Source organism: Aulonocara sp. 'chitande type north' Nkhata Bay, linkage group LG19 (genome assembly GCF_057382095.1).
Source record: "Aulonocara sp. 'chitande type north' Nkhata Bay isolate Kocher_YH1m ecotype deep benthic linkage group LG19, A_spYH_male_GT1.1, whole genome shotgun sequence".
In the NCBI taxonomy this organism is placed as follows: domain Eukaryota; kingdom Metazoa; phylum Chordata; class Actinopteri; order Cichliformes; family Cichlidae; genus Aulonocara; species Aulonocara sp. 'chitande type north' Nkhata Bay.
This window is the reverse complement of record NC_141362.1, coordinates 10,644,907-10,669,991: the sequence shown is the minus strand read 5'-3', so window position 1 is coordinate 10,669,991 and position 25,085 is coordinate 10,644,907. Positions and strand designations below refer to the sequence as shown.

The following is a 25,085-nucleotide window of genomic DNA, read 5'->3' as shown; positions in this document are numbered from 1 at the left end:
TCTTGTCCTAATCCCAACAATACGAAGTTAAAAAGACCGAAGTTAAGTAGCAGATAAAAAATAACTGTCCGTTATCTACGTTCACTTATCCTAACATCAGCCTGTTTCAAATGGCTGAGTTCACCCAGGGTCTAACCTGTACGTTCAAGGGGCGGGGCTAGCAGCATCTGACCAATCAGAAACATGGATAAATGTGCTCACAGCAGAGCAGCTGATTTCACAAAGGAGGACCGGTGTGTGTGTGTAAACACTGCTGTATTAATAAAGTTTAGCCTGTTTGAAGCCGACTGTGTGACAGAACAGACTGATTCATATCACAGCTCTGTCTCGACGATCGAGTGTTTCATTAATGTGTTAAGGACGGTTTTAGCTTTTATCCTCTGAGCTGCAGACTCGGTGGAGTTTAACACTGAGAGGAAAGAATAAAACCTCTTTAAACGCTGACAGAACAAAAACTGCTGAACAGCTCAGAGGGAGTGTGACGCTAATTTCCAGAGATCTGATTGGTCAGTTATTTCATACCTGCTGATCTGTAATCTAGAAACTCCCCTACTCCTGGGCAACATCAGTTGCCATGATGATAAACCCTAATAAGAAGGATCCGCCTTCACAGTACAGGAAACCCAGAGCTAATCCTGGAAAAGGAGAAATCCTGCCTAATAGTGCAGACCTTAGGGTGACATTATGACTCCGCCTCTCCGACCTGACGTGGATGCTGTGGGTTTGTAAAGGAGGACAAAACAGAAACACATAACTTATTTTTAGAACCGGGGGTCTGAAGGTGCACACTCAGAGGACAGCTTCCTGCTCCGTCCCGACTCTAACGCCACCAAGGTTTCCAGAATAAACTTCCGTTGTACTTCAGTCACACCTGAGAGCAGCAACTGAGACCGTAAACTCATCAGGAAGGTGTTCACTGAGCTCAGGTGAGCTGGACGCTCAATTCTGTTACACTTCTATCCAATCAGGCCTCAAAGAGGTCGCCCCCTGCTGGATGTTAGACAGAGCGCAGGTTGAGTTTGGCACCTGAGTTTGTTTAAAGCTGCTCTGTGATTGGAGGACATGGTGAGGTCAATGTCACGGCTCCACTCAGAGGTCATCCAGCTGCAGCTCTGGCGGTACCGGGTCACCTGATCGTATCGGTAGTTGGAGGGGATTCAGAATGCACGCGCATGCACACACTGGTCCTCCTCCAGAGGTGCAGCACCCCCTCCCCCTCCACCCCCCAGCCTCTGTATGCGCCGTCACAGTGCAGACAGAGGTTGTAAACATGGCGGCGGACGGGATGGTGCTCACCAACCACGACCATCAGACCCGCGTGGGGATCCTCACAGGTAAGGACACCGTGTCATCACATGCGCTAAAACGCCTCTGGGCAGCGTACCTGTGCGCCGTTTTGTGCCCGGCTCCCTGCGCAAGTCGGTGTCACGATACGGGCTGTCTCCGCTGCAGAGCGGGCTAACGTTAGCCGCATGCTAACCGGGTTCCCCGCGAGCCGCGCGGCTGCTGGCGCACAGGTGCGCGTTTTGCGCTAAAGAGCGGGATTAACGTGTTTGTGTGTGACTGCGGATTAACGTGTGAGCACCGGCTGCACCTGTCAGCGAAACTGCGGCGCTCAGAGGTGTTTTATTCGCCGTGAAGCGGCCGGGAGAAGGGCCGGGGAGCTCTTTCAAAATGCGAGACGAGCTGTGCGTGCTACAGTGAGTGTCTACCAGAAGCCGTGCTTTTATTTTGGAGGTAACCCCGCGGTGTTCCGGTGTTAGTGGCTAGCTTGCAGGTGGTATTTTGAGCAGTGTGCCGTTACGGAGCCGACATGAGCTGCATTATTCATGTCCCTCTGCGGGTCTGACGAGGGCCTCGGCTCACGGTGGGCTTTTTTAAGATAACGGGACCTCGCGGCTTTTTAACGGCCGGGGTTTCACCCCGTTAGTGTCCGTTTAAGGCAGTAATGAGCGTTTTCCCTCCTCACGCCATTTAGTTCAACATTAAACACGAACGCGCAGCGCGGCACCGAAGCTGTAGCTGATGTTCGCACCGGAGTCGTGCCCGCGGGAGGACTGGGACCAGTGAACCCAGTAACACTGGACATGGACAGGGATGCTTAGCTAACTGAGGATAGCATGGGCAGTCCACTGTGCGCCCAGCAGGGGGCGCTGTGGGAGGGCCCGCAGTGATTTCCACACAAAAACACGCTAGTTCCCACAAATCCAGAATCAGTACTGTGAACTGAAACAAATCAATTGTAATGATCAATATTTTATTCACTGTGACGCTGATTCTTGCCCATAAAACACTAGCATTCGGCTAACATGTGCTGATTGGTGAGTTTTAGAATAGGAGGTCCTCTTGATGGCGTTCTTTTCCCGGTGATACCTCTTGTAGGTGTTAGCGTCGTAGTTATGTGGTTGAAGTGTTTGAAGGTGATGCTAACTGCTGCTGGCTTCATGCCCCAAATCAAAATGGAGGATGTATTAAAGTGGCTTGTGGTGCTCATAGAAAAGTACTTTACTGCATTAAAAATCCATTAAAATGTCTAAAAATACAACTTTATGTATTGTTTCAATCCTTTCTAGTAAAAACATGCTAAAGATTTCCATGAGAAAAATGTTTATGTCTCGAAATGTACATTTTTGTTCTTCAGCTCCATCGAGCTCCATTCATCCAGGATGAGCTTGAGAGTGCCCTCTATGGAGCAGGAAGAGAACAGCTGCTCTTTCATCCACCGTGCTTGCAGTTCCTCGTTAGTGACTTTAACGAGCAGAGAGAACAAAGTTTGAACACACCAAATAACACAGACAACCAGAGCACGATACTGCATCGTACGCCATCTGTCTGTCGTAAGGTTTTACGTGTCAGGACATCAGAAAAAATTTGGTGTTAAAAATAAGAAAATACAACCTCAGATGAACAACGCGTTGTACATTACACAGTAAATATTTAACAAAAAGACCAAATCCAAAAGTGGTGTAGCTCCTTCAGCAGCAGTGACCTGCAGTGATCGGTCTGCGCCATCACTGTGGATGAGCTTTGGTCGTTGAGGTCTGCAGCATTCGTTCATGCACAGCTTTCTGAGCTCTGCAGCAGCTCCGTTCTTTCCTTTTTCAGCCGTTCTGTTGGATCTTTGTCCTGCTGATGACCCAGTTTGGTCCCAGCTTTATCTGTGAGACATCTGCACTCTGGCCTCGTCTCAGAGCACATCGTTCCTGTTCAGTTCCTTTGAGCACTGCACGCTCTGATCTTTTGGTGAATTTGCTGCATCCACTGCTGGGAGAATGTGGATCCACCCTGTTCTCTCCTATAGAAGCAGCGAGGGTCGAGGTCTCACACAGTTTCTGTATTTTGACCTATTTTCCCATAAATGAATTCTGACTAAGTTTAATATGTCACATTGTTGTTGTTTTTTTAAGGTTGTATTTAAATCATTTTAAACTAGCTAAGGACCAGATTTTAAACTAGCTTACTTTCCTACTTTCTTTTGACTGTGACTGTTTCTGCTAATATTCGTAGGCGAGCACTGATCAAACGTTTCCCAGTCCGGATGCTGACTCCTTGTATTTGAGTTCCTGACGTAAAATAAAGTAATAAAGGACGAGAGGAGCATGATAAATAAAATAAAAAAAAACTATGTTTTGGCGTTACTCTTCTCGTTTACTGTCGCTCATCAGATTGGAGCTGAGTGTGAGAGTCTTTCCTGCTGTTATGTGCACAAACGGTTTAAAACCTGCGAAGCAAACCACTGAAATCATATTGAAAGCCAGACTGAGCTGTGAATCAGGTGAGGATACTCGGGTAGAGTCCAGGAATCAGAAAACAGCAGGAGGAAATTAACCAAACAGCTGAAGTTGACTGACGTTGTCCCCCTTTGAAGTCCAAAGTCTGGATGAGGAAGATCAGGGCTTCCTGTCATGTGACGTGCGAATTCTCGGTCTATTCCTGCTTCCTTAGATGCGCTGCTCTTTGCTATTTCATTGTTTGTCTTGATCCGTTAACTCTGGACTTGCAGCGGCACTGAGCACGCCTGCAGGACGGCGTTCTTCTACAAGCTTCGTGGTCGTGAGCGATGCTTTTTTGAATCTGCCGAGGTCTTCCCTGCCAGCTCCTCAGAGTTATCGGACCGCCGTTTCCTCCATCTTCCTCTGCAGCACTTCACCCTGAGCGGGTCCTTGAAGGTCCGTCCTTCAGCTCTGACGACACGGCCGCAACATTTCAGTCAGTAGATCTTCACATGGAGCTCTTCAGCTGTCCCTCACACTTCATTGTGGTTGTTGTTGGTCATGTGATCAGTGTAGGAGGTCTTTCCTGTGGCCGTGGTTTTGTTTGGACGCTCTGCTGGAGATGACGAGGACCTGCAGGTCTTGTTTTGTCCTGCTGCTCTCAAACTCTGCAGTTGTTCAGTCTTGTTGGCACAGCGTTACCAGGCGTCCTTTGAATTTGTTGTTTCTGTCACTCTCATTTGTAAGTGACATTTATTCTTTGTGATCATTACTCTCTGACTTCCCCTCAAAAATAAAGATTTTGTTCACACGGATGACGCTAACAACGACCTGTTCTGCTCACTTCCTGCTCTTTCATTTTAAGACTGGACGATGATATTTTGGCATCTGTGTTCTTGTAACTTGTGGAGAATCTTCGATCCTCCAAAAAAACTCATCCTGTTGGTTTCCAGCTCCCTGTTTTTATCTTTGGACTCTGCTACAGCAGCTTTGCATGATTTACAGTTGATAATAATCCTTCTTTATCTCACACTGAGCCTTGTGCAGCTCCTCGGTTCATCCATGTCTGAATTGAGCCGATTTAGCTACTCCACCTTTAAGACAGCTTTGTTCTGATTGTCTGTGAAGGTTCTCAGTAGGGCTGCCACGATTAGTCGACTAGCCACGATTACGTCGACTATCAAAATCGTCGACGACTAATTTAATAGTCGACGCATCGTTTGAAGCTTTGTAAGATCCTGAAAGACGCAGGAATAAGTAGTAGGATTTAAGAGTGTAATAACGGACTGAAACAGAAGATGGCAGCACTGCATGTACAAGGATGCCAGCTGCCGTTAAACCCCGAAGAAGAAGCTGTGTCCGGTATCGTAGCTGTGACCAAATTCAGGCCGCATCCTTCGGAGGCCGCATTTGTAGGCCGATTATGTTACAGCAACGCGGCGAAGACTGTCCAAATTCAAAGACTCCTCCAAATGTGACCTTCATTTCCCCAGATTTGAAGGATGGGTCGACGTATCCTTTGTGGCACAACCTATCCCAGAATTCATAGCGCAGCTCAGCCAATTCCAGTTTCCAACAATAGCGGCAGCTAGTTAGTTTTAATATTACTCTTATTTTTCTTTCTGGGTCACAAAATAAACGTTTAAGATATTTTCAGGCGAGAATGTAGCTGTGTAAACCTCAAATATCTGCGCAGTTTATCAAGAAACCACATATTTTCAAAAGTGCTCCGACGTTTTCGGAGACGTCTGTTAACCACCAACTCGATAGCGAGCCGGGGTTCAAGGCTCACTAGAGCTGGCGAGAACGGCACACTCCCGGGAAATTGTTTTCAGAACCACCGCTGTCTTTCGCTACTCAGGTTAAACGTGATATATATAAGTCACTTAGATAACCTGAAAATGTTATTGTTTGGCTTTTGTTCAGTGTTTTATTTGTTCGTGAGTAAATCTGTTTGGCTGAGATTAGATTAAGTAAAACTTTCTTAATTCCCTGGGTGGTTTTCACACAGCTGAAAAACGTCAGACAAACAGCTGATTATCAGAAGTGTGAGATGCTGGAGAATTTACTCCGGTGTCCCGTTATATTTTATATAGCAAGGAGTTTATTAAACATCACAGAAACAATCTGCAAATTTCATTAAAGTTTAATAAACTGTCATCTTGTCTTTATTTTTAGTTAGCACATACCTTAAACACTTAAAGCTGTAAGCTAATGATAGCTATATAAGAGCAGATGCTGCTGGTAGGGCTGGGCTATATCATACCGTTCACGGTAATACGGTGTAATTTTGGGCAACGATAGGAAAATGAAATATCGCAATAGAATATGGGTAAAACGCGCATGCGCAGTGCCTTTGTTTACATACGCACATGGCGGTGATGCAGAATGAGAAGCGCGAAAGCGGATCATTGAATGAAACAGATGAAGCTGAATTGGTTTGTAAAAATGCTGCAGCTTCAGTGGTGGAACTGGTTTAGCTTTCGTCCGTCAGATACACAACAAAGCACTATTTTTGGTAGATGCTAGCGGGCCGTTGTTATTACCGTGTTGTTTGGAAAATACGGCACACTTAAAATCAATCCTTTGATTTTCTGTAAAGTCGACAGTGCCCCTTATAATCCCGTGAGCCTTATGTATGAATGTATGAATGTACACGGGGCTCGAAAATCTGTCAAATGCTTTAGTACGACTTTGCTAAGCTACGAAGCCGCCACCGCTTGATGGATTGTCAGAGCATTACAGCTATCGTAGACAGGAGCCTCGCAGAGTGATACGTACTGTGCTTCAACATAATATTACCGTATTGTGTGTGTAGGGCTGCCACGATTTGTCGACTAGTCACGATTACGTCGACTATCAAAATCGTCGACGACTGATTTAATAGTCGACGCGTCGTTTGAAGCTTTGTAAGATCACAAAAGACGCAGGAATAAGTGGCAGGATTTAAGAGTGTAATACCGGACTGAAACAGAAGATGGCAGCATTGCATGTACAAGGATGTCAGCTACCGTTAAACCCCGAAGAAGAATCAGAATCAGAATCAGAATGGGTTTATTGCCAGATGTTGAGGTTTACAACATTAGGAAATTGCTGCGGTGCTTCAGTGCAAACAATAAGAATTAAAGTGCTATGTAGAAAGAAAGATATGTGCATGAGATATACATGTGATATATACATGAGAATAAGAATTATGAGTGCTACGTAGAAGGATATATACATGAGTGCAGGTGGTGATCAGTGCCAGACATGAAATGATGCAGTGACACAGCGTAGGGTCATGTGTTAGTGGCGGGGACAGTCATGTGGTTATTGTTCATGTGTCCAACAGCAGAGGGGAAGAAACTGTTCTTGTGGCGAGAGGTTCTGGTGCGAATGGACCGGAGCCTCCTGCCTGAGGGGAGCAGGTCAAACAGACTGTGTCCAGGGTGAGAAAGGTCAGCTGTGATCTGAGCTGCACGCCCCAGTGTCCTGGAGGTGTACAGGTCCTGCAGAGATGGGAGTCTGCAGCCAATCACCTTCTCAGCAGAGCGCACAACACGCTGCAGTCTCTGTTTGTCCCTGATAGTGGCTCCAGCGTACCACACGGTGATGGAGGAGGTGAGGATGGACTCGATGATTGCAGTGTAGAATTGCATCATCGTCCGTGTTGGCAGGTTGAATTTCTTCAGCTGCCTCAGGAAGTACATCCTCTGCTGGGCTTTCTTGATGACGGAGGTGATGGTGGGCTCCCACTTCAGGTCCTGGGTGATGGTGGTACCCAGGAAGCGGAATGAGTCCACAGAGGTGATGGGGGTGTCAGTCAGGATGATGGGGGGGAGTGGGGCTGTGTGCTTCCTGAAGTCCACAATAATCTCCACTGTCTTCTGGGCATTCAGCACCAGGTTGTTGTGGCTGCACCAAGACACCAGACGTTCAACCTCCCTCCTGTAGGCAGACTCATCCCCGTCAGAGATGAGCCCAATGACGGTGGTGTCATCTGCGAACTTGATTAGCTTGACAGACTGGTGGGTGGAGGTGCAGCAGTTGGTGTACAGGGAGAAGAGCAGAGGAGAAAGAACACAGCCCTGAGGGGAGCCGGTGCTGATGGTCCGGGAGTCCGAGACATTCTTCCCCAGCCTCACGTGCTGCTTCCTGTCTGTCAGGAAGTCAGTGATCCACCGGCAGATGTGTCCCAGAATTCATAGCGCGGCCCAGCGCAGTTTCCAACAATGGCGGCAGCTAGTTAGTTTTAATATTACTCTTATTATTCTTTCTGGGTCACAAAATAAACGTTTAACATATTTTCAGGCGAGAATGTAGCTGTGTAAACCTCAAATATCTGCTCAGTTTATCAGGACACCACATATTTTCAAAAGCGCTCCGACGTTTTCGGAGACATCTGTTACCCACTAGCTCGTTAGCGAGCCGGGGGCTAGGCTCACTAGCGCCGTGAGAACACCGGACTCCCCGCAAATCGTTTTCAAACCCACCGCCGTCTTTCGCTACTCAGGTTAAATATATATGAGTCACTTAGATAACTTAAAATGTTGCTGTTTGGCTTTTTTTTAGTATTTTATTTGTTCCTGAGTAAATCAGTTTGTCTGAGATTAAAGTTATAGTTTTTACACAGCTGAATAAATGTCAAGCAGACAGCTGATTATCAGAAGTGTGAGATGCTCCAGAATATACTCCAGTGTCCTGTTATATTTTAGATAGCAAGGAGTTTATTAAACTTCACCGAAACAATCTGCAAATTTCATTAAAATTTAATAAACTATCATCTTGTCTTTATTTTTAGTTAGCACAGACCATAAACACTTAAAGCTGTAAGCTAATGATAGCTATATAAGAGCAGATGCTGCTGGTGCAATAAGCTGTAGTTTTACGTCCAACGGATGATGATCTGATTAGTCGACTAATCGCAAAAATAATCGGTGACTAGTCGACTATCAAAATAATCGTTTGTGGCAGCCCTATGTGTGTGTATAACCTGTTTTTAAGTTTAGTGGATATTATACATGGTTATGCTGAGGATATGTCGGCCAGTCTCCACTGGAAATGCCTTTTGGTTAAACTGTCAGCAAGGAATTTGCATTTGCACTGTTACATTTGTATATTACATTAATGCACATAAAAAAACAGCTGCTTGTTTAAGTGAAAATACATTGATGGGGTTTTTGCACTAATAAAGTTGTGAAGTATTTTGTCTAGTGTCAATTACATCGTCAGTTATGTCGTTAGCGCAAATTTTCAAATGTATATCGTGATAAATAGTTTTGGTCATATCGCCCTGCTCTAGCTGCTGGTGCAATAAGTTGTACGTTTTACGTCTAATGGATGATGATCTGATTAGTCGACTAATCGCAAAAATAATCGATGACTAGTTGACTATCAAAATAATTGTTTGTGGCAGCCCTAGTTCTCAGTCATCCAGATGATCGTAGTCTAAGGAGCTTGGAAAAAAAAGCGTCTGGACTTCTTTAAGTAGCTTGAAGACGTTTCACCTCTCATCCTTGAAGCTTCTTCAGTTCTGAAGAACTGAAGAAACAACTTAAAGAAGTACAGACGCTTTTCTTTACAATATCCTTGGACCTTTGTTCTGATTGGCTGCCTCTCACAAACAGAGGGTTCAAACAACAGGTAGACGGGGCTTCCGCAGCTGAGATGAGCATACAAGGGTGTCCCCTATTTGTGACATCATGCAGGTCCAGCCTGAGAGTTCAGAGCAGCCTTAGCTTTGGGCTCACACTCTGAGCTTAGTGTTAGAAACCTGCAGCACTGGAACACGAGACATGTGACAGGAAGTGAGGAGGAGGAGGAGGAGGTAGGTGTGTGTGTGTGTGTGTGTGTGTGTGTGTGTGTGTGTGTGTGTGTGTGTGTGTGTGTGTGTGTGTGTGAGAGAAACCGTGCTGAGCTATTCTTCCTCTGCAGTGAGCGACAGCTGCTTCAAGAACCTGGCTGAGGACCGCAGCGGCGTGAACCTGAAGGACCTGGTCCACGACCCCTCGCTGTGAGTCCTCATCAGCAGATCTGCAGCATGCACGTACACACGTGAGCAGCATGACAGTAACTGTCATTGTGTCACTTCCTGCAGACTAGGAGGAGTCATCGCGGCCTACAAGATCGTTCCAGATGAGATCGACGAGATCAAGGTAATCCCAAAAACAGGAGTCCTTTTTTAATATCTCTGTTTGTGCCAATAAAGGGAAACAATTTAACGCTTTTTCACAGACGTTTGTCTGTCAGTGGGCGGGGTCTACGTGTAAGTGAGGTCGTCCGCAGCTCTCGTCCAGTCAGACGGCGGTAAACTGGTTTAAACCCACTGAGCATCATAAATACACGTTAAGGATTTGGATTGAAACAAATTAGAAATCAGTAAAAATTCTGAGTTGTGATGATTTCTAATCGCGTACTGACGTCTGCTCCACATGCACGAGCAACGTGGCCTCTGTCTTTATGCATCACTGTGTCCACGTGATCGCCACCGCCGGCATTTCAGACTGACACGTTTCTGTTTCTCTGATTCTGTGGCTGTGATTGCGGCTGCTCAGCGTTGGTGCTTTTATTTTGGCGGTGACGAGCTATGTGTGTTTACAGGAAACTCTGCTGGAGTGGTGCGACGAACAGGAGCTGAACCTCATCCTCACGACCGGAGGGACCGGCTTTGCTCCGAGAGATGTTACTCCTGAGGTACAGGAGGTTCAGAGGCGCGGCTCGACGGCAGACCGCCGTGTTCTAACTCGCTGTGGTTTGTCGTTTTCTAGGCCACCAGGGAGGTGATCGAGCGAGAGGCTCCGGGAATGGCTCTGGCCATGCTGATGGGATCTCTCAACGTCACGCCACTGGGCATGCTGTCCAGGTGAGCGCTCTCACTGCTCATTGACCAGTCACTGTAACGTGGCGTGCGTTTATCTTTGTAAATTCACATCTGGATCTGGAATGTTTTGGGAAACTGTCTGAATTTAATGCGGCAGCACGTCTGCCCACCGAGCTTTAACCCTCTGAGGTGATCAGCAGGTGTGTCAGAGGATGATGTCAAAGCTGTACTCGGGTCAGTTATGGAGCTCCGATAAGAAGCAGACTGTGGCAGATGTTCCTCCTGAACCTCCAGATGTGCTCCTGCATTAATGGTGCCTTCACAGTTAGTCCTGTCACGTGACCATCTTGAACTCTCGGCCTCTCTGGGAGGATCTTCTTACAGCCAATCACGTCTCTGATTCACCTGGTTAGGTGCTGTCAGTCACATTGAACGTGTCACTTTCTGTTTCTTCTGTTACTCACTGGATTCTGATGAACGGTGCAGTTTAAGTTTGACACAGTGTGGAAACGTTTGTTTTCTAACCTGCTCTGTGTGCCGTGTCCTCTCCTCTGCAGGCCTGTTTGTGGTATTCGTGGCAAAACTCTGATCATCAACCTTCCAGGAAGCAAGAAAGGCTCTCAGGTACGAGTCTGACTTTACTCTGCTCAGTCTGCACCGTGTGGATCTTTGCACTGAACTCGCCGGGTATGTCGTAAGACGTGGCGATCCAGTCAGGTGGAGCTCAGCGTTTGTGTTATTTACCGTTAAAGTAGGAAGAGTTGAACTGCGTCGTTACAAAACTACAGATGTTGGATTACAGACCTCTGTGGGTGTCTCCAACCTCCTCCCTGACCAGCTCAGTCTGAGTGCGTTCAAGCAACGTCCTGAAATGTCGAGCAGCTTTTAAAAGTATAACAGAGTCTGAAAATATAAAGTTTGAGTGTCTAAGCCACCAAACGTGTGTGATCCACAGCTCAGAGTAACACAGGCTGAGTCAGGAGGACGGCGTGTCTGAGCTCAGACTCTGTGTGCACCAGTGAAACCAGTACACCTGTCACACATCACTGCAGTCCAGTTCACATGCATCTGTAAAGTGTGGGAGCTCATGGACTTCTGTGTCCCTAATGCCCACTCGCTCCGTGTTGCCAGCAGTGAGTCAGACTGTTTACAGACAGGATTTGTAGGCGGAGCCAGGTGTCTTACCTTTGTGCTCTCGAGATCTGGTGGTTCTGTTCAGGTGGCCTCCAGCTCACACAGGAGCGGTTTGCAGCGGTGATGAGAAAGCCAAAAAATGGCGGGGTGCCACCCTGAGTCTATAAAACTCAGAATGGTTGAAAGGAGCAGCTCGCCCTTCAGTGGCTGGCCTCTCCCTTACAGATGGAGGGAGGAGTTCAGACTTTTGATATGCGCTCAGAGTAGAGCTGCTGCTCCTCCACATCGAAGTTCAGATGGTTGGATATCTGACCAGGACGCCTCCTGGACGGCCTCTGGCTGAGGAGGCGTGGGGCAGACCCAGGACAGGCTTGGGAATGACTTGGATGAGCTGGAGGAGGTGGCTGGGTTTGGGATGGGGGAGTCTGTGCTTGGACTACTCGGCGCGACTACTGTTCGTGTAAACGATCCACTGTGCGTGCAGCGTCTGCTGTGAGAGTTTGACGCCATGACGACGATGATGATGAAACTTTGATTTTTCAGGAGTGTTTTCAGTTCATTCTGCCCGCTCTGCCTCACGCCATTGACCTGCTGCGCGAGGCCATGGTCCGGGTGAAATCCACGCACGCCGCCCTGGAGCAGCTGCCCTCCCCCTCCCCTCTGCAGGCCAACACGTACGCCAACACACACACCAACACACACACCATGGAGCGCGGGACCCAGTGTGAGGAGGAGGATGACGAAGAGGAGGACCGGAGGAGAGGTCGGCACGCGCACAACCACCACCATCATCACCACCACCACCAGCACGGCTCCTCCCACATCACCGCAGCTGCCATCGCTGCCAAGGTAAGCGGTGCGCAGGCCGCACGTAGAGCAGCGGCGGTGCTGGAAGCTGCCAGATGAAAGTTTAATGATCAGTGTGGGGAAAGTGGGTCACTGCAGCAGCTACTGTACTACAGACGCATGCAGCGGCTGCTGCAGGACGCACAGAAATTACCGGGAAGCGAGCGCTCCGCGGGCAGGACGGAAGACAGGAGGCCCGCCTCCCAGTAGCGGAATGACATTTAGAAAACACTTCCTCCTCAGGGTCAGGCGGGTCATTACAGGCTCTGCCCACGGGGCATTGCAGGTTCTTATAACTGTAGAAGAAATGAGCACCAAGGAAACTCGTTTTTCAATCCGTCGTCACGTTTAGATCCACAGGTCACGTGACAGAGCATCACGTGACCTGTGTCGGACGCTGTCAAGAAGTTTCGATCAAACTGGTCATTATGGCTCCTTTATAAAAGGAACAACTTGTCAGGTTTTAACACTGAAGGGGTGGCTGTAGCTCAGGTGGCAGAGCAGGTCAGCCACTAATCAGAAGGTCGGTGGTTCGATCCCAGGCTGCCTCCTGGCTGCATGCCAAATATCCTTGGGCAAGATACTAACCCCATGTTTGCCTACTGGTGGTGGTCAGAGGGCCCGGTGGCGCCAGTGTCCGGCAGCCTCGCCTCTGTCAGTGCGCCCCAGGGCAGCTGTGGCTACAATGTAGCTTGCCATCGCCAGTGTGTGAATGTGTGTGTGAATGGGTGAATGACTGAATGTAGTGTGAAGCGCTTTGGGGTCCTTAGGGACTAGAAAAGCGCTATATAAATGCAGGCCATTTACCAGGCCATTTGCCTTGTTATGGTTTTTTAGAGAGGAGACGACAGGAAGTGATGACTTGAGGACAGTTTTGGTTCATCGATACGTGTGTAAACATTTTAACACGAGCATGACCTCCATCGTGTTAGGGTTTACCCGATGCAGGGATGTCCGGTGTGGACTAACTGTTGGCTTTAGTATTGTTAGTTTGTAGCGTTCCTCTTAAAGCCACACCCCCACAATGACCGCGAACAGCTCCTGTCGTATCAGTTAATTTACAGAACGAATCCATGTGTGTGAGCCCAGGTTTGAGCTGTGACGTGTGGAATGTTTCACTTCATCCCATCATGTCCTTCACCTGTGTGTGTGTGTGTGTGTGTGTGTGTGTGTGTGTGTGTGTGTGTGTGTGTCCATCAGATGAGCCATGCTGTGCTCATGGCTAAAGGGAGTCCCTACCTGCCTGGCCACACCCCTGTCCCTCCCACTCATTTCACCTGCTCCTCTGCCCATGACCATCAGGTGAGACTTCACACATGCACCTGTCCTCTCCTCTCATTGGTCAGTTCATTGTGTCAGTCACCATTCTTCATCAGCTCCTGCCTGAACTAGCTTGAAGATTATCTGATGCCGCCTTTTTTTTAAGGTGGACCTACTATGAGTTCCCTTTTCAGTTCAACCTATGATAATAATGCTGGTAGTAAAAACAAATCAGAAAGTATTCAGAGTATGAAAGTAAAACTTTGCATGACTTCATTAAATATAGTAAAGTTATAAAAAGAACAGCTGATTGTGAGGGGGTCAGGGGTTATGGAGCGTGTTCAGCTTTGCAGCTTTAGGTTCTAATAAAACAACTGAAGGAAATCATTGGACTAGCATTGTGTGTGTGTGTGTGTGTGCGTGTGTGTGTGTGCGTGTGTGTGTGTTTGTGTGTGTGTGTGTGTGTAGATCCCGGACTCGATCATTTCTCGAGGTGTTCAGGTGCTTCCACGAGATTCGGCCTCTTTAAGCTCCACCCCCTCCGAGTCACCCCGGGCGACACAGGCAACTTCCCGCCTTTCCACCGCTTCGTGCCCGACACCCAAGGTACAAACAAACCTTCACACATGCACACAGACAGCACCGCTAAGAGCTCGGCAACAAAAAACGCCATTCTGCATGAAACACCAGCTTTCCTGTTTGTGCTGTGTAACGGTCATAGAGCATGCCCAGTAGATGTACGCTGATTGCTGATCGAAGCCCTTTATCAAACAATGACAAGCACTTCCTGCATGATGAGAGCTTTTAATTACTTTCTTTATTTCCTAACCTCCTCCGTTCACTTCATAGAACCAGAAAAATCACATTTGATTTCCTGGCATAAAAAGCTCCAGCTTCAGGACCGAGCCAATTTATGGTGAATAACAAACTCGGTGTGTTCGATTTCATTGGAGCAGAAAAACGAGTATTCACAGTTAGACTTGGTTCACGTGCCATTTTTTCAAATATCAAATACTTTCTTATTGCCAGTATCTGAACAGATGACCATGTAATTTAAAAACACGCTAAGAAAAGTTTCTTCCTGTTTGTCCCGTGGCGTTCCCTAAGGTGCTATCCTGGGTCCTCCATTATTCCTTATATACTTGTTCTCTTGTATATGTTTCCATTTGTTGTTGTTGTTGTTGTTGTTGTTGTTTTTTTAAATCACTAGTATTTGAACTGATTGTAAAATTATTAAATCAATTACATATTCCCCAGCTTGTCAGGCGGTGGAAGGAATACAAGTCTTTTGCTACAGCTGTTGACACCACCCGACATGAGCTGCCTGTTAAGAAGGAATACTTCGAGGACCTCCTTAATCCCACTGACACGTCTTCCGAGGAGGAAGCAGAGTCTGGGGATGAGGGGAATGACCCGCCAATTTCCGAGGGCGAGGTCACTGAGGCAGTTAAACAACTCCTTGGTGGCAGAGCCCCTGGTGTTGATGAGGTCCGCCCCGAGTTCCTGAAGGCTCTGGACGTTGTAGGGCTGTCCTGGTTGACACGCCTCTGCAATGTTGCGTGGAGATCAGGGGCAGTACCTGTGGACTGGCAGACCGGGGTGGTGGTCCCCATCTTTAAGAAAGGGGACCGGAGGGTGTGTTCCAACTACAGGGGGATCACACTCCTCAGCCTCCCTGGGAAAGTCTATGCCAGGGTGCTGGAAAGGAGAGTTCGTCCGTTAGTCGAACCTCGGATACAGGAGGAACAATGCGGTTTTCGTCCTGGTCGCAGAACACTGGACCAGCTCTTTATCCTCTCCAGGATACTTGAGGGTGCATGGGAGTTTGCCCAACCAGTCTACATGTGTTTTGTGGACTTGGAGAAGGCATTCGACCGTGTCCCTCGGGGTGTCCTGTGGGAGGTGTTGCGGGAATATGGGGTGTCTGGCCCATTGCTACGGGCCATTCGATCCCTATACAACCGTTGCAAGAGCTTGGTTCGCATTGCCGGCAATAAGTCGGACTCGTTCCCGGTGGGTGATGGGCTTCGCCAGGGCTGCCCTTTGTCTCCGGTTCTGTTCATAATTTTTATGGACAGGATTTCTAGGCGCAGCCAAGTGGCGGAGGGCTTTCGCTTTGGTGGCCTCAGAATCTCATCTCTGATTTTTGCAGATGATGTGGTTCTGTTGGCTTCATTGGGTGAGGGCCTCCAGCTCGCACTGGAACGGTTCGCAGCCGAGTGTGAAGCAGCGGGAATGAGGATCAGCACCTCCAAATCTGAGGCCATGGTTCTCAGCCGGAAAAGGGTGGAGTGCCCACTCCGGGTCGGGGATGAGTTCCTGCCACAAGTGGAGGAGTTCAAGTATCTCGGGGTCTTGTTCGCGAGTGATGGGAGAAGGGAGCCGGAGATCGACAGACGGATTGGGGCTGCAGTAATGCGGACGCTGCACCGGTCCGTCGTGGTGAAGAGGGAGCTGAGTGTAAAAGCGAAGCTCTCAATTTACCGGTCGATCTACGTCCCTACCCTCACCTATGGCCACGAGCTGTGGGTAGTGACCGAAAGAACGAGATCGCGGATACAAGCGGCAGAAATGAGCTTCCTCCGAAGGGTGGCTGGCCTCTCCCTTAGAGATAGGGTGAGAAGTTCGGCCATCCGGGAGGGGCTCAGAGTAGAGCAGCTGCTGCTCCACATCGAAAGGAGCCAGCTGAGGTGGTTCGGGCATCTGACAAGGATGCCCCCTGGGCGCCTCCTGGGTGAGGTGTTCCAGGCATGTCCCACCGGGAGGAGGCCCCGGGGCAGACCCAGGACACGCTGGAGAGATTATATCTCTCGGCTGGCCTGGGAACGCCTTGGTATTCCCCCGGATAAGCTGGAGGAGGTGGCTGGGGAGAGGGAGGTCTGGGCCTCTTTGCTTAGGCTGCTGCCCCCGCGACCCGGCCCCGGACAAAGCGGATGAAGATGGATGGATGGATGGATTCCCCAGCTTTTTGGTCACATGTTATTTAAATGAGCGCCACTAACTAATGTTAGCTTAGAAATAATTACCAAATGAACATCTCTCAAATATAAACTGTTCACACAGGGTTTAGATAAAGACTCTAGACAGCGAGTTAAGGTTAGCCAGCTATATGCTAAGTTGACTATGAAGTAGTTTGTGTGTGTTAGCAGCTAAGTTTATATTAGCTACCATTAGCCAAAAACCTGCCAATGTAATGAATAAAAAGCTGTCTAAAATGAAACCCTAAATACAAACTGATCTGGAAGCTATATTGGTTATTTTCATGTTTCTTTGTCAGTGAATATTAGCTAATCCTTACTAGATTCATGCACTGTAGCTAAGTCATGGCTTGTTGGCTAACTTTGTCTGAACTATGCCTGAAATGAATTAAATGCTAGGTGGCTAGCTTCCCAAAATAATTTACCTGTTAAGTGAACCATTGTTATAATTTACATTTTATATAAAAATATGATTTTTGTCAAAAATTAAATGATGTAACCGTTTAAATAGATAGCAAACTAGCTTAGAGCGAGCTTGGTTAGCTAGCTGGCTGTAACTTAGCTTTACAGCTTGTAGCAGACATTTATAACATCCAGGTCAGGTGTAGTGTGTGTATGCTGCTCAGTCAGCTGTTGGACAAACATACATGACGTACAGACCATACAACAGAGAAACATGACAAAGTTGGACAGTCTGTGCACGACTCGGCATATTTTAGATGCTAACGTGTTCTGAGCAACAGATGGGTTTCTGAGGTTTTATGCCTCACCTTTTAATTTTGACTTGTGAAACAAACTTACCCCCCCCCCCCCCCCCCCGGTAACTATCGGTAACCATCATCACAGCATCATTAGACTGTTACAGATGAGTATCTTTAGGTCAGATTTGAATATCAGTGTCATTCCAGGTGTAAGCAGTGATCGTCCTGATTGAAGCTCTCGTTATGTGCATGAACTTTATTCAGGAAGTCTCGGGACGTGTGCTGTCTGTTGAATGGGAGTGAATGGGACTGTGATGGTTGGAAACACTCAGATCTATTGAAATGTCTTCAGTTGTGGTACATTTAAAAATAAATGACCTAAAATGTAGCATCAAATTATGCTTAAATCATCTCTGCAAAGCAGCCAATCATCAACCTTATGTACCTTTGCTTTTAGTAAGAAGACGCCGGCTTTCTGACCTCTGGTTTTAATTTGCTGTTAACATCAGCTAGGAGAGCAGAATTAAAGCTCTGGCTTATATCTGCTGTTTATTCAGCGCTCAGACTGATCTGATGAGTAAGATTAACCCGACTCGCTCTCTCGGTGCTCCTGAAATGCTTGAATGTTGCATCCAGAGTCATTGTTTATGTTTCCACATCCTGTGAATGAGACGCATGAAAAGAAAATTATTCTTTAAGATGATTTCAATCAAAATAATCTGTTTTTCTGCAGGTTCAGTCACGATGTGGCAGCAATGAGAACATACTGAGAGCCAGTGAGTTCAGTATGTGTTTCGTTTACCTTTAAAGCTCGAAAAAATAGTTTTCAGGTGTTTACAGGTGTGTGTGTGTGTGTGTGTGTGTGTGTGTGTACGCACTCATAGGCCACAGCGCAGTTGACATCAGTAAAGTGGCGCGTCGTCATCGCATGTCGCCGTTCCCGCTGACATCCATGGACAAAGCCTTCATCACTGTTCTCGAGATGACGCCTATTCTGGGAATTGAAGTCATTAACTACAGAGGTGAGTGTGTGTGTGTGTGTGTGTGTGTGTGTGTGTGTGTGTGTGTGTGCTTGCGCGCGCGCGCGCGCTGCTCTAACACAGGAGTATCGAGCCCTGCACGCCCACGTGTCCACTAACTGCTCCACCACAGAGCTGATGCTGCTGTGGTGATGGCATCTGATGGGAGAAGCATTTCAGCACCTGCACACTCTGTTTGAACCATGAATGTGTAAAAGGTTGCTCCACCTGTTTGACTTACGGAGGTTTTGGACCTGAAAGTCAATCCAGGTTGACGTCAGTCTGATCGGCTTTTCCCCGCTGTCGGTCAGCTCGTCCGGTCAGGACCGTAGCCGCCCTCCTCCGTCGTTCCTCCACAAGCTGCGAGAATCGCTCCTCCCACAGAGTTCAGATTGTAGTGAAACAATGAATTTGTCCTGGATAAGCCTCTGAGAAAGTCTTCTCTCTCTGCAGATGGTTTGGGTCGAGTTCTCGCTCAGGACATCTATGCCAAAGACAACCTTCCTCCGTTCCCCGCCTCTGTTAAAGATGGCTACGCTGTGCGAGGTGAGACTGTGGGCACCGCCTCAAACATCTGCGTTTTTTTTACCTTTTATCTGTTGAACTGAAAGCTCTAACCGACTCATGTTTGACTCGTAGCTGCCGATGGCCCGGGAGATCGCTTCATCATGGGGGAATCGCAGGCTGGACAGCAGGTCGGCTCTCACACAGCAGCGTTGTGCATAACCATCATCTGTCAACCAGATTCTGTGGGAGACGCTGCTAACCTCAGCGTTATCTATGAGCGGGCTCATGGTACACACACCATGATCGGCACAGCGCGAGCCATGCTCAGACCGTTTAAGTTCACGTATGTGCAGAATGTAGATCAGGATCAGATTGATGCACATCACCGAGTTCATATCAGCAGTGAAGGCAGACAAGGGTCTTTAGAGCCACACGTGTCACAGAGCAGGAAGTCCTGGGAGTCGACCTCTGCAGCCAAACGCTGGTGGCATAACAGCTGCAGTTCCTCTAACGTCCACTTGAGGCTCCAGAATTTAGAAAACTTCTCATCTCCTCCTGATTACTGTGAATTTCAACCTTGACTAAAAGCCTTATTACCAGATGATGTCATCGCTCTGTAAACTGTGCTTCTTGTGTTTTCAGCCCACCCACACAGTCATGCCAGGTCAGGTGATGAGGGTGACGACCGGCGCGCCGATTCCCTGCGGAGCTGACGCCGTGGTCCAAGTAGAAGACACGGAGCTGCTGAGGGAGTCTGAGGATGTAAGAACACCAGGATGAAGGTCGATGGCGCTGTGCGTGTGCCTGCTGGCTTTACTTCCTGTTCGTCTGTTACAGGGCACCGAGGAGCTGGAGGTGAGGATCATGGTCCAAGCCCGGCCCGGGCAGGACATCAGGTGAGAGAGGAACGCTTCTCAGGTCGTGGATGTCAAACGGGTGAAGGAGCAGCGTAGACAATTTGGTGCTTTTGTGTCCACGCAGGCCGATCGGTCACGACATCAGGCGAGGGGAGTGCGTTCTGGCTAAAGGCACGCACATGGGCCCGTCTGAGATCGGCCTGCTCGCCACAGTGGGAGTGACCGAGGTCAGCGTGCACAAGTTCCCCGTGGTGGCCGTCATGTCCACCGGGAACGAGCTGCTGAACCCGGAGGATGACCTCCACCCGGGGAAGATCAGAGACTCCAACCGCTCCACTCTCCTCGCCACCATCCAGGAGCACGGATACCCGACCATCAACCTCGGCATCGTCGGAGACAAGTGAGCGCGTTTCCCCGCCTGTCGCTCCAGTCTGATCATTTCCTGTTCTGACATCTTAAAAAAGCTCCAGCCCCCACCCCCCAGCACGGTGCAGTCAGGGTTTAATCTTTCATCCACCCTCTGAGGTCCACAGGTCCCTCAGTGGGAAATCTGAAATCTTCCACTCGAGTCCGACCTCAGTCTGTATCCTGAACTTCCTGTGACACCCGTGTGTCCTCTCTCTGCAGCCCTGACGACCTGCTGTCAGCTCTGCACGAGGGAATCAGCCGTGCTGATGTCATCATCACTTCAGGGGGTGTGTCCATGGGAGAGAAGGTACAGTAACTTCAGTAACTTAACTAACTTCAGGCCACGCCCACCTGCTGAGAGTCTCAGCTGCAGTACCAACTGCACGTTCGCTCAGGAAGTGAAGCAGGACTGGGCGGACTTCTTCGCCGCTGCTACAGGAGGTGTGTCTCTCTGTGGAGTGAGACCGCAGAGAGAGCCGAACATGAAGGCGGAGCTGACGATTTACCGTCTTTCATCAGCTCTGACCGCGAGCCGTCACTCCTAATCGAGCTGAGGGCCAGGTGAGGCAGCAGGTGGGCGTGGCCTAAAGTATCTCAGTGTAAAGCTCACTGATTGAGTGACGCACTGAGCAGATGTTCTGATCGTCAGTGTGCAGGAAACCTGACTGTGTGTGTGTCTGTGATCAGGACTACCTGAAACAGGTGCTGGATATCGACCTGCACGCACAGATTCACTTTGGCCGAGTCTTCATGAAGCCAGGGTAAGACGGAGCCGAGACTTCCTGCTTTAGTCCCAGAACTTAAGCACCACAGTCACACCTGTGTGAAATACCCGAGAGCTTAAAGCTTCAGGCGGCTGTTAATGAGCCTCACCTGTGGCTGCAATGTTAGTCTGTTCACTGAAGTCACAAATGTTTCTTCTGATAGCTGAAGGAGTTCCTCACTGCAGGTACTCGCAGTACTGCAGGTACACCTGACGGCTGATACCTCAGTCTCTGCCTCTGCTCACGCTGCTCTGTGTTTCTGTCCCTCAGTCTTCCCACTACCTTTGCCACAGTCGACATCGACGGGACACGAAAACTCATCTTCGCCCTGCCAGGTAACATATTAACCCTGCTGTGTAATTCACCTGCCTTTGAAGCGTCCTCGGGTCGTCCCCACAAACGCCTGTGATCAGAGTCACGATTCCCGATTGTGGATCCCAAAGCGAAGCAGGAAGCTTGAGAGCGTCCTGAGCCCAGACTTTAACCTCCTGGAGACCAGAAAGCTTCAGTGCAGGCTGAACGTCAGCAGCCTCCACAGAGATGGGCTGAGAATTAGCAGTTACTACATGTACTTCACAGTACATGATTGTACTGTGAAGTACATGAAGTAAGGAAGGGAAAAAAATGAATACAAATCAACAGATGACGCAGACACTCTTTCAATGTTTCGTATTCGTTGCAGGCAGATACGTGCATCTTAAAATAACTCCTCACAGTAAGCTCCATAAATGTTCCAGCAGCGCCTCGTCGACACGAGTAACTCCAACCGACCACGTTTATGACATCATTCAGAGGCCGCTCGTAAATGCGCCACATCATGTTATCGAGCTTCTGCACCATCATCACACGTGGTCTGTTTATTGTTTCCAAGGTAACCCAGTGTCCGCTGTGGTGACGTGTAACCTGTTTGTGATTCCTGCTCTGAGGAAGATGCAAGGCATTCTGGATCCTCGACCTACAATCATCAAAGCGAGGGTAACACACACACACACTCTCTGAGGTCATGCTGTAACCCTGCCTGCAGGTCAAGGTGAACCGAGTGTTTGATGCATCGCTCGGGTTACATAACACAGTTGTTGTTGATGAAAGTCTGCTGATGCCACTGTTCTTCTCTTCAGCTCTCCTGTGACGTTAAGCTGGACCCCCGGCCTGAGTACCACCGCTGCATTCTCACCTGGCATCACCAGGAGCCGCTGCCCTGGGCTCAGAGCACAGGTGAGTGCGCACACACACGGTGATGGTGTGTACCGTCAGTCATTGGTGTCTAAGCGTTGCTTCCTGTTTCCTCCTCGCCGCGGTAAACTCTGGCCTCTTCTCGTCCACACGATTAACTTTATTGATCACATCATGGAACCGTCATAAAGATGTTCCACACGTTCATAAAGCATCGCGCTGTTCAGCTTCCTCACTGCACTTGGCCCAAATGAGCCGTTACGCTTGTGTCCTGTAGCGCCGCCCTCAGAGCTTTACATCAGCTCGTCCAATCAGGTTTGTCGACGGTGCTGAGCGGTTTGTCTGCTCTGAGTCCAGCTCACGGATACTCGCTCCAAAGTCTCTGAACCTGCCAACGAGGACTCATCTCCAACCGGCTTTCTTGGAGACGGAATTGACGTTTTCTCCTAAATTCATCGTGCGTGTTCCCAGATACCCGAGGCTTCCGCAGGGCGTCCAGTGACGCGCCGTCGCAGGCCCATCCATCACGCTGGCTCTGTGGTCGACATCAGTCAGCTGATTTATGTCAGAGGCGTCGTAAACGAGCCTCTTAAATGTTGTTCTAACCGCTGCCTCGGTCAGCGTCCTGTCAGTCATCTCACTTGGGTAATGCGACTGACCACACCCCTTCTCCCTGCAGGTAACCAGGTGTCCAGCAGGCTGATGTCCATGCGCAGCGCCAACGGCCTGCTGATGCTGCCCCCTAAAACAGAGCAGTACGTGGAGCTGCACAAGGGAGAGGTCGTAGACGTCATGGTCATCGGACGGCTATGATGCAGGTACGGCGGCTCCACGGACGCACTGAGCACGTGCGAAGCGTGTGCTTTCTGTTAACACTTCTTTTTCTCTCCAGACTGAAACGTCACTCGCTACCGATTACCATGGCAACGCCAGGACTTCTTGTCTGCACAGGAAACAGCCGGGGTGGGGGGCGGGAAGTGGTGCATGTCTACCTGGTCGCCATTAGCTGTGATGTCATATGCAACAGCCAATCGGAGCCAGCACAGGCTGAGTCCTCATTGGTCTGCTCTGAGGAGATCACTGTATTTCAAAGGAGAAAAAAAATGTGAAAAAATATACGAAATATGAGATTTATTCTGTAATATTATTATTATCCTGATGATAATGATTATTAATATTCTTAATTAATATTCTATTTATTATTATTATCATGGTTCTGACTGAATATCATCATCTTAGTAGTATTCATGCCCTCTTCTCTCCTCTTCATTTGCTTTGTGCGTTTTTCCCGGGTAGATTAGAGACATAGAGACCCTCCTCCTCCTTTTTCTACCCTTGCTCTGCTCTGGCGTCCTCTCTCCTGCTATAGAAACCTGCCGTTTCACTACGTCTCCTCCTGGATCACACAGACTCCAACATCAGCAAAACACGGCTGATGAAGACGTCCTCTGAGTGAACCTGCTTATGTTGTTTGTGCCTCTGAATATTTTCTGCCAAACAACAAAAAAGAAAAGAGAACAAGCTGCAGGTGTCCTCTGGTGTTCCTTTTTTACCTTTCTGCAGATTCAACCCTCTCAAACATCTGGAGACATCTCAGCGAAGCCATGAAATCGTCCTCGGTGGGTCAGCGGCTCGTCTTTGGGGCGCCGAGCGATTTCTCCGCTCCGATATAAATGCGATAAAGACGTCTCTGATCGCGGTCGTATCAAGGCTGCGCCACACTGGCGGTTCAGTCCAACCCTGCGTTCAAGTGGTGTTCGACCAGAGTGTGACGTTTATGTTAAGGTAGCTCCAGAACCTCTGGGCTCACCTGGAGTGTCGGGCGCGATTACATGATTACTCCACATTTGCGTCTGGAGCTCTGGGTGTGGGATTTGTCCTTTCACTCGCTCTGATCAGGCTGTCCAATCGGGAGTCTTTATTCAGATTTTTACCCACGACCGCACGTGCAGGAACTGACCGATTTGGCAAGTTCGGAGAACAGATGCGATTCCCGGTTTTTCCATCTGCTTGCATCACTTGAAGGCAGGGTGTCACATTCAGGTGCTTGTAACTACACCACGTGTATTTTTGCCATGACGGTGTTAAGGTGCTCGTTATGGTCGGTTCGAGGCTGTAAATCAAAACGTCATCTGACCGCCGTTCTCTCCGCGTACTGTATGAGCGTGCAGAAACCCTCCTTTGACAGTTCGCCCACTACAAACGCAGAAGCATCCGAGCTGCTCGCCGTAGATCCTGCTGATAAATGTTTACCGGTTACCAACAACCAGAAGCGTCCTGTGAGATCTGAGAGCCCCAACGCAAACCGCCCACTTCCTCTCATCCTTCCCGTTGAACCGGTTTTCCTGCAGCGCGGTGTGTGATGTGTAATCTAGAGCCAGCTCATATTTACCCAAGTTTCCCAAAGTCCATGTTGGTGGTAAAATGGGAATACGGTTCTTCCTGCTTTGACCCGTTTTCCACCGATGTGGTACCGGGGTGCTACTTCATCAGATCTTAACCAATAAAAAGTGCCACAAAACCACTGGCACCTCAAAATCAGCGGTCCCAAAGCGCCCGTTTCTGATGCTTGGCATTCCGGCCTGTGAGACAGAGTCTGGTTTGCTGCATCCACACCAACAGCTCTGCTTTGGAAATCAGGTGGACAACTCATCCTGTTACGACCTTTTTCCAACAACTCAGTGCCGCTGCCTCACCCAGACCCCGGTCCTTTCTGGGTTGTCCCGTGGTTGGATTCGTGGATCAATGGTGGGAGTGGGAACTGCACGAAATTTCTCTTCTTACTACAGACGTTACCCCGGCTCGTGCTACCTAATGTTCTGGCACTGCGTTTGTGGGGAAAAAGGATCCGATTCTTCCTGTTGGGACTTCTTTTCCACTGGTGTGGTACTGCTGCTAAATCTAGAAGCAGGTTATTGACTTTGCA

At 48.8% G+C, this 25,085-nt stretch overlaps 1 protein-coding gene across 4 annotated transcripts; it reads left to right on the top strand.

Moving 5' to 3' along the window:
* Positions 1-1,028: 1,028 nt before the first annotated feature.
* Positions 1,029-23,133, top strand: gphna (gephyrin a). Of its 4 annotated transcripts, XM_086276028.1 has the most exons (24): positions 1,075-1,334; positions 4,004-4,209; positions 9,627-9,705; positions 9,790-9,847; positions 10,293-10,385; positions 10,460-10,554; positions 11,070-11,136; positions 12,190-12,495; positions 13,693-13,794; positions 14,221-14,358; positions 18,165-18,207; positions 18,316-18,453; positions 18,904-18,996; positions 19,090-19,145; positions 19,600-19,719; positions 19,795-19,853; positions 19,939-20,214; positions 20,442-20,529; positions 20,910-20,983; positions 21,257-21,321; positions 21,858-21,961; positions 22,105-22,201; positions 22,839-22,977; positions 23,052-23,133. In XM_086276028.1, exons 1-23 carry the CDS (start codon positions 1,237-1,239, stop codon positions 22,970-22,972), a joined length of 2,589 nt encoding a protein of 862 aa, XP_086132154.1. In that variant the 5' UTR covers positions 1,075-1,236; the 3' UTR covers positions 22,973-22,977; positions 23,052-23,133. The 4 variants fall into 4 exon arrangements, with proteins under 4 accessions (XP_086132153.1, XP_086132151.1, XP_086132152.1 ...); XM_086276025.1 differs by lacking the exon at positions 4,004-4,209 and having other exon boundaries at positions 1,031-1,334; XM_086276026.1 differs by lacking the exons at positions 4,004-4,209; positions 13,693-13,794 and having other exon boundaries at positions 1,031-1,334.
* Positions 23,134-25,085: the final 1,952 nt, after the last annotated feature.

What these genes read in the sequence shown, in the direction of transcription:
- gphna (XM_086276028.1), top strand. Translation starts at nt 1,237, where the DNA reads ATGCGCCGTCACAGTGCAGACAGAGGTTGTAAACATGGCGGCGGACGG. An exon ending in GACACGGCCGCAACATTTCA is followed by an intron (nt 4,210 to 9,626) that starts GTCAGTAGATCT and finishes CTTCCTCTGCAG; the next exon opens with TGAGCGACAGCTGCTTCAAG. An exon ending in CTCGGCATCGTCGGAGACAA is followed by an intron (nt 20,215 to 20,441) that starts GTGAGCGCGTTT and finishes CTCTCTCTGCAG; the next exon opens with CCCTGACGACCTGCTGTCAG.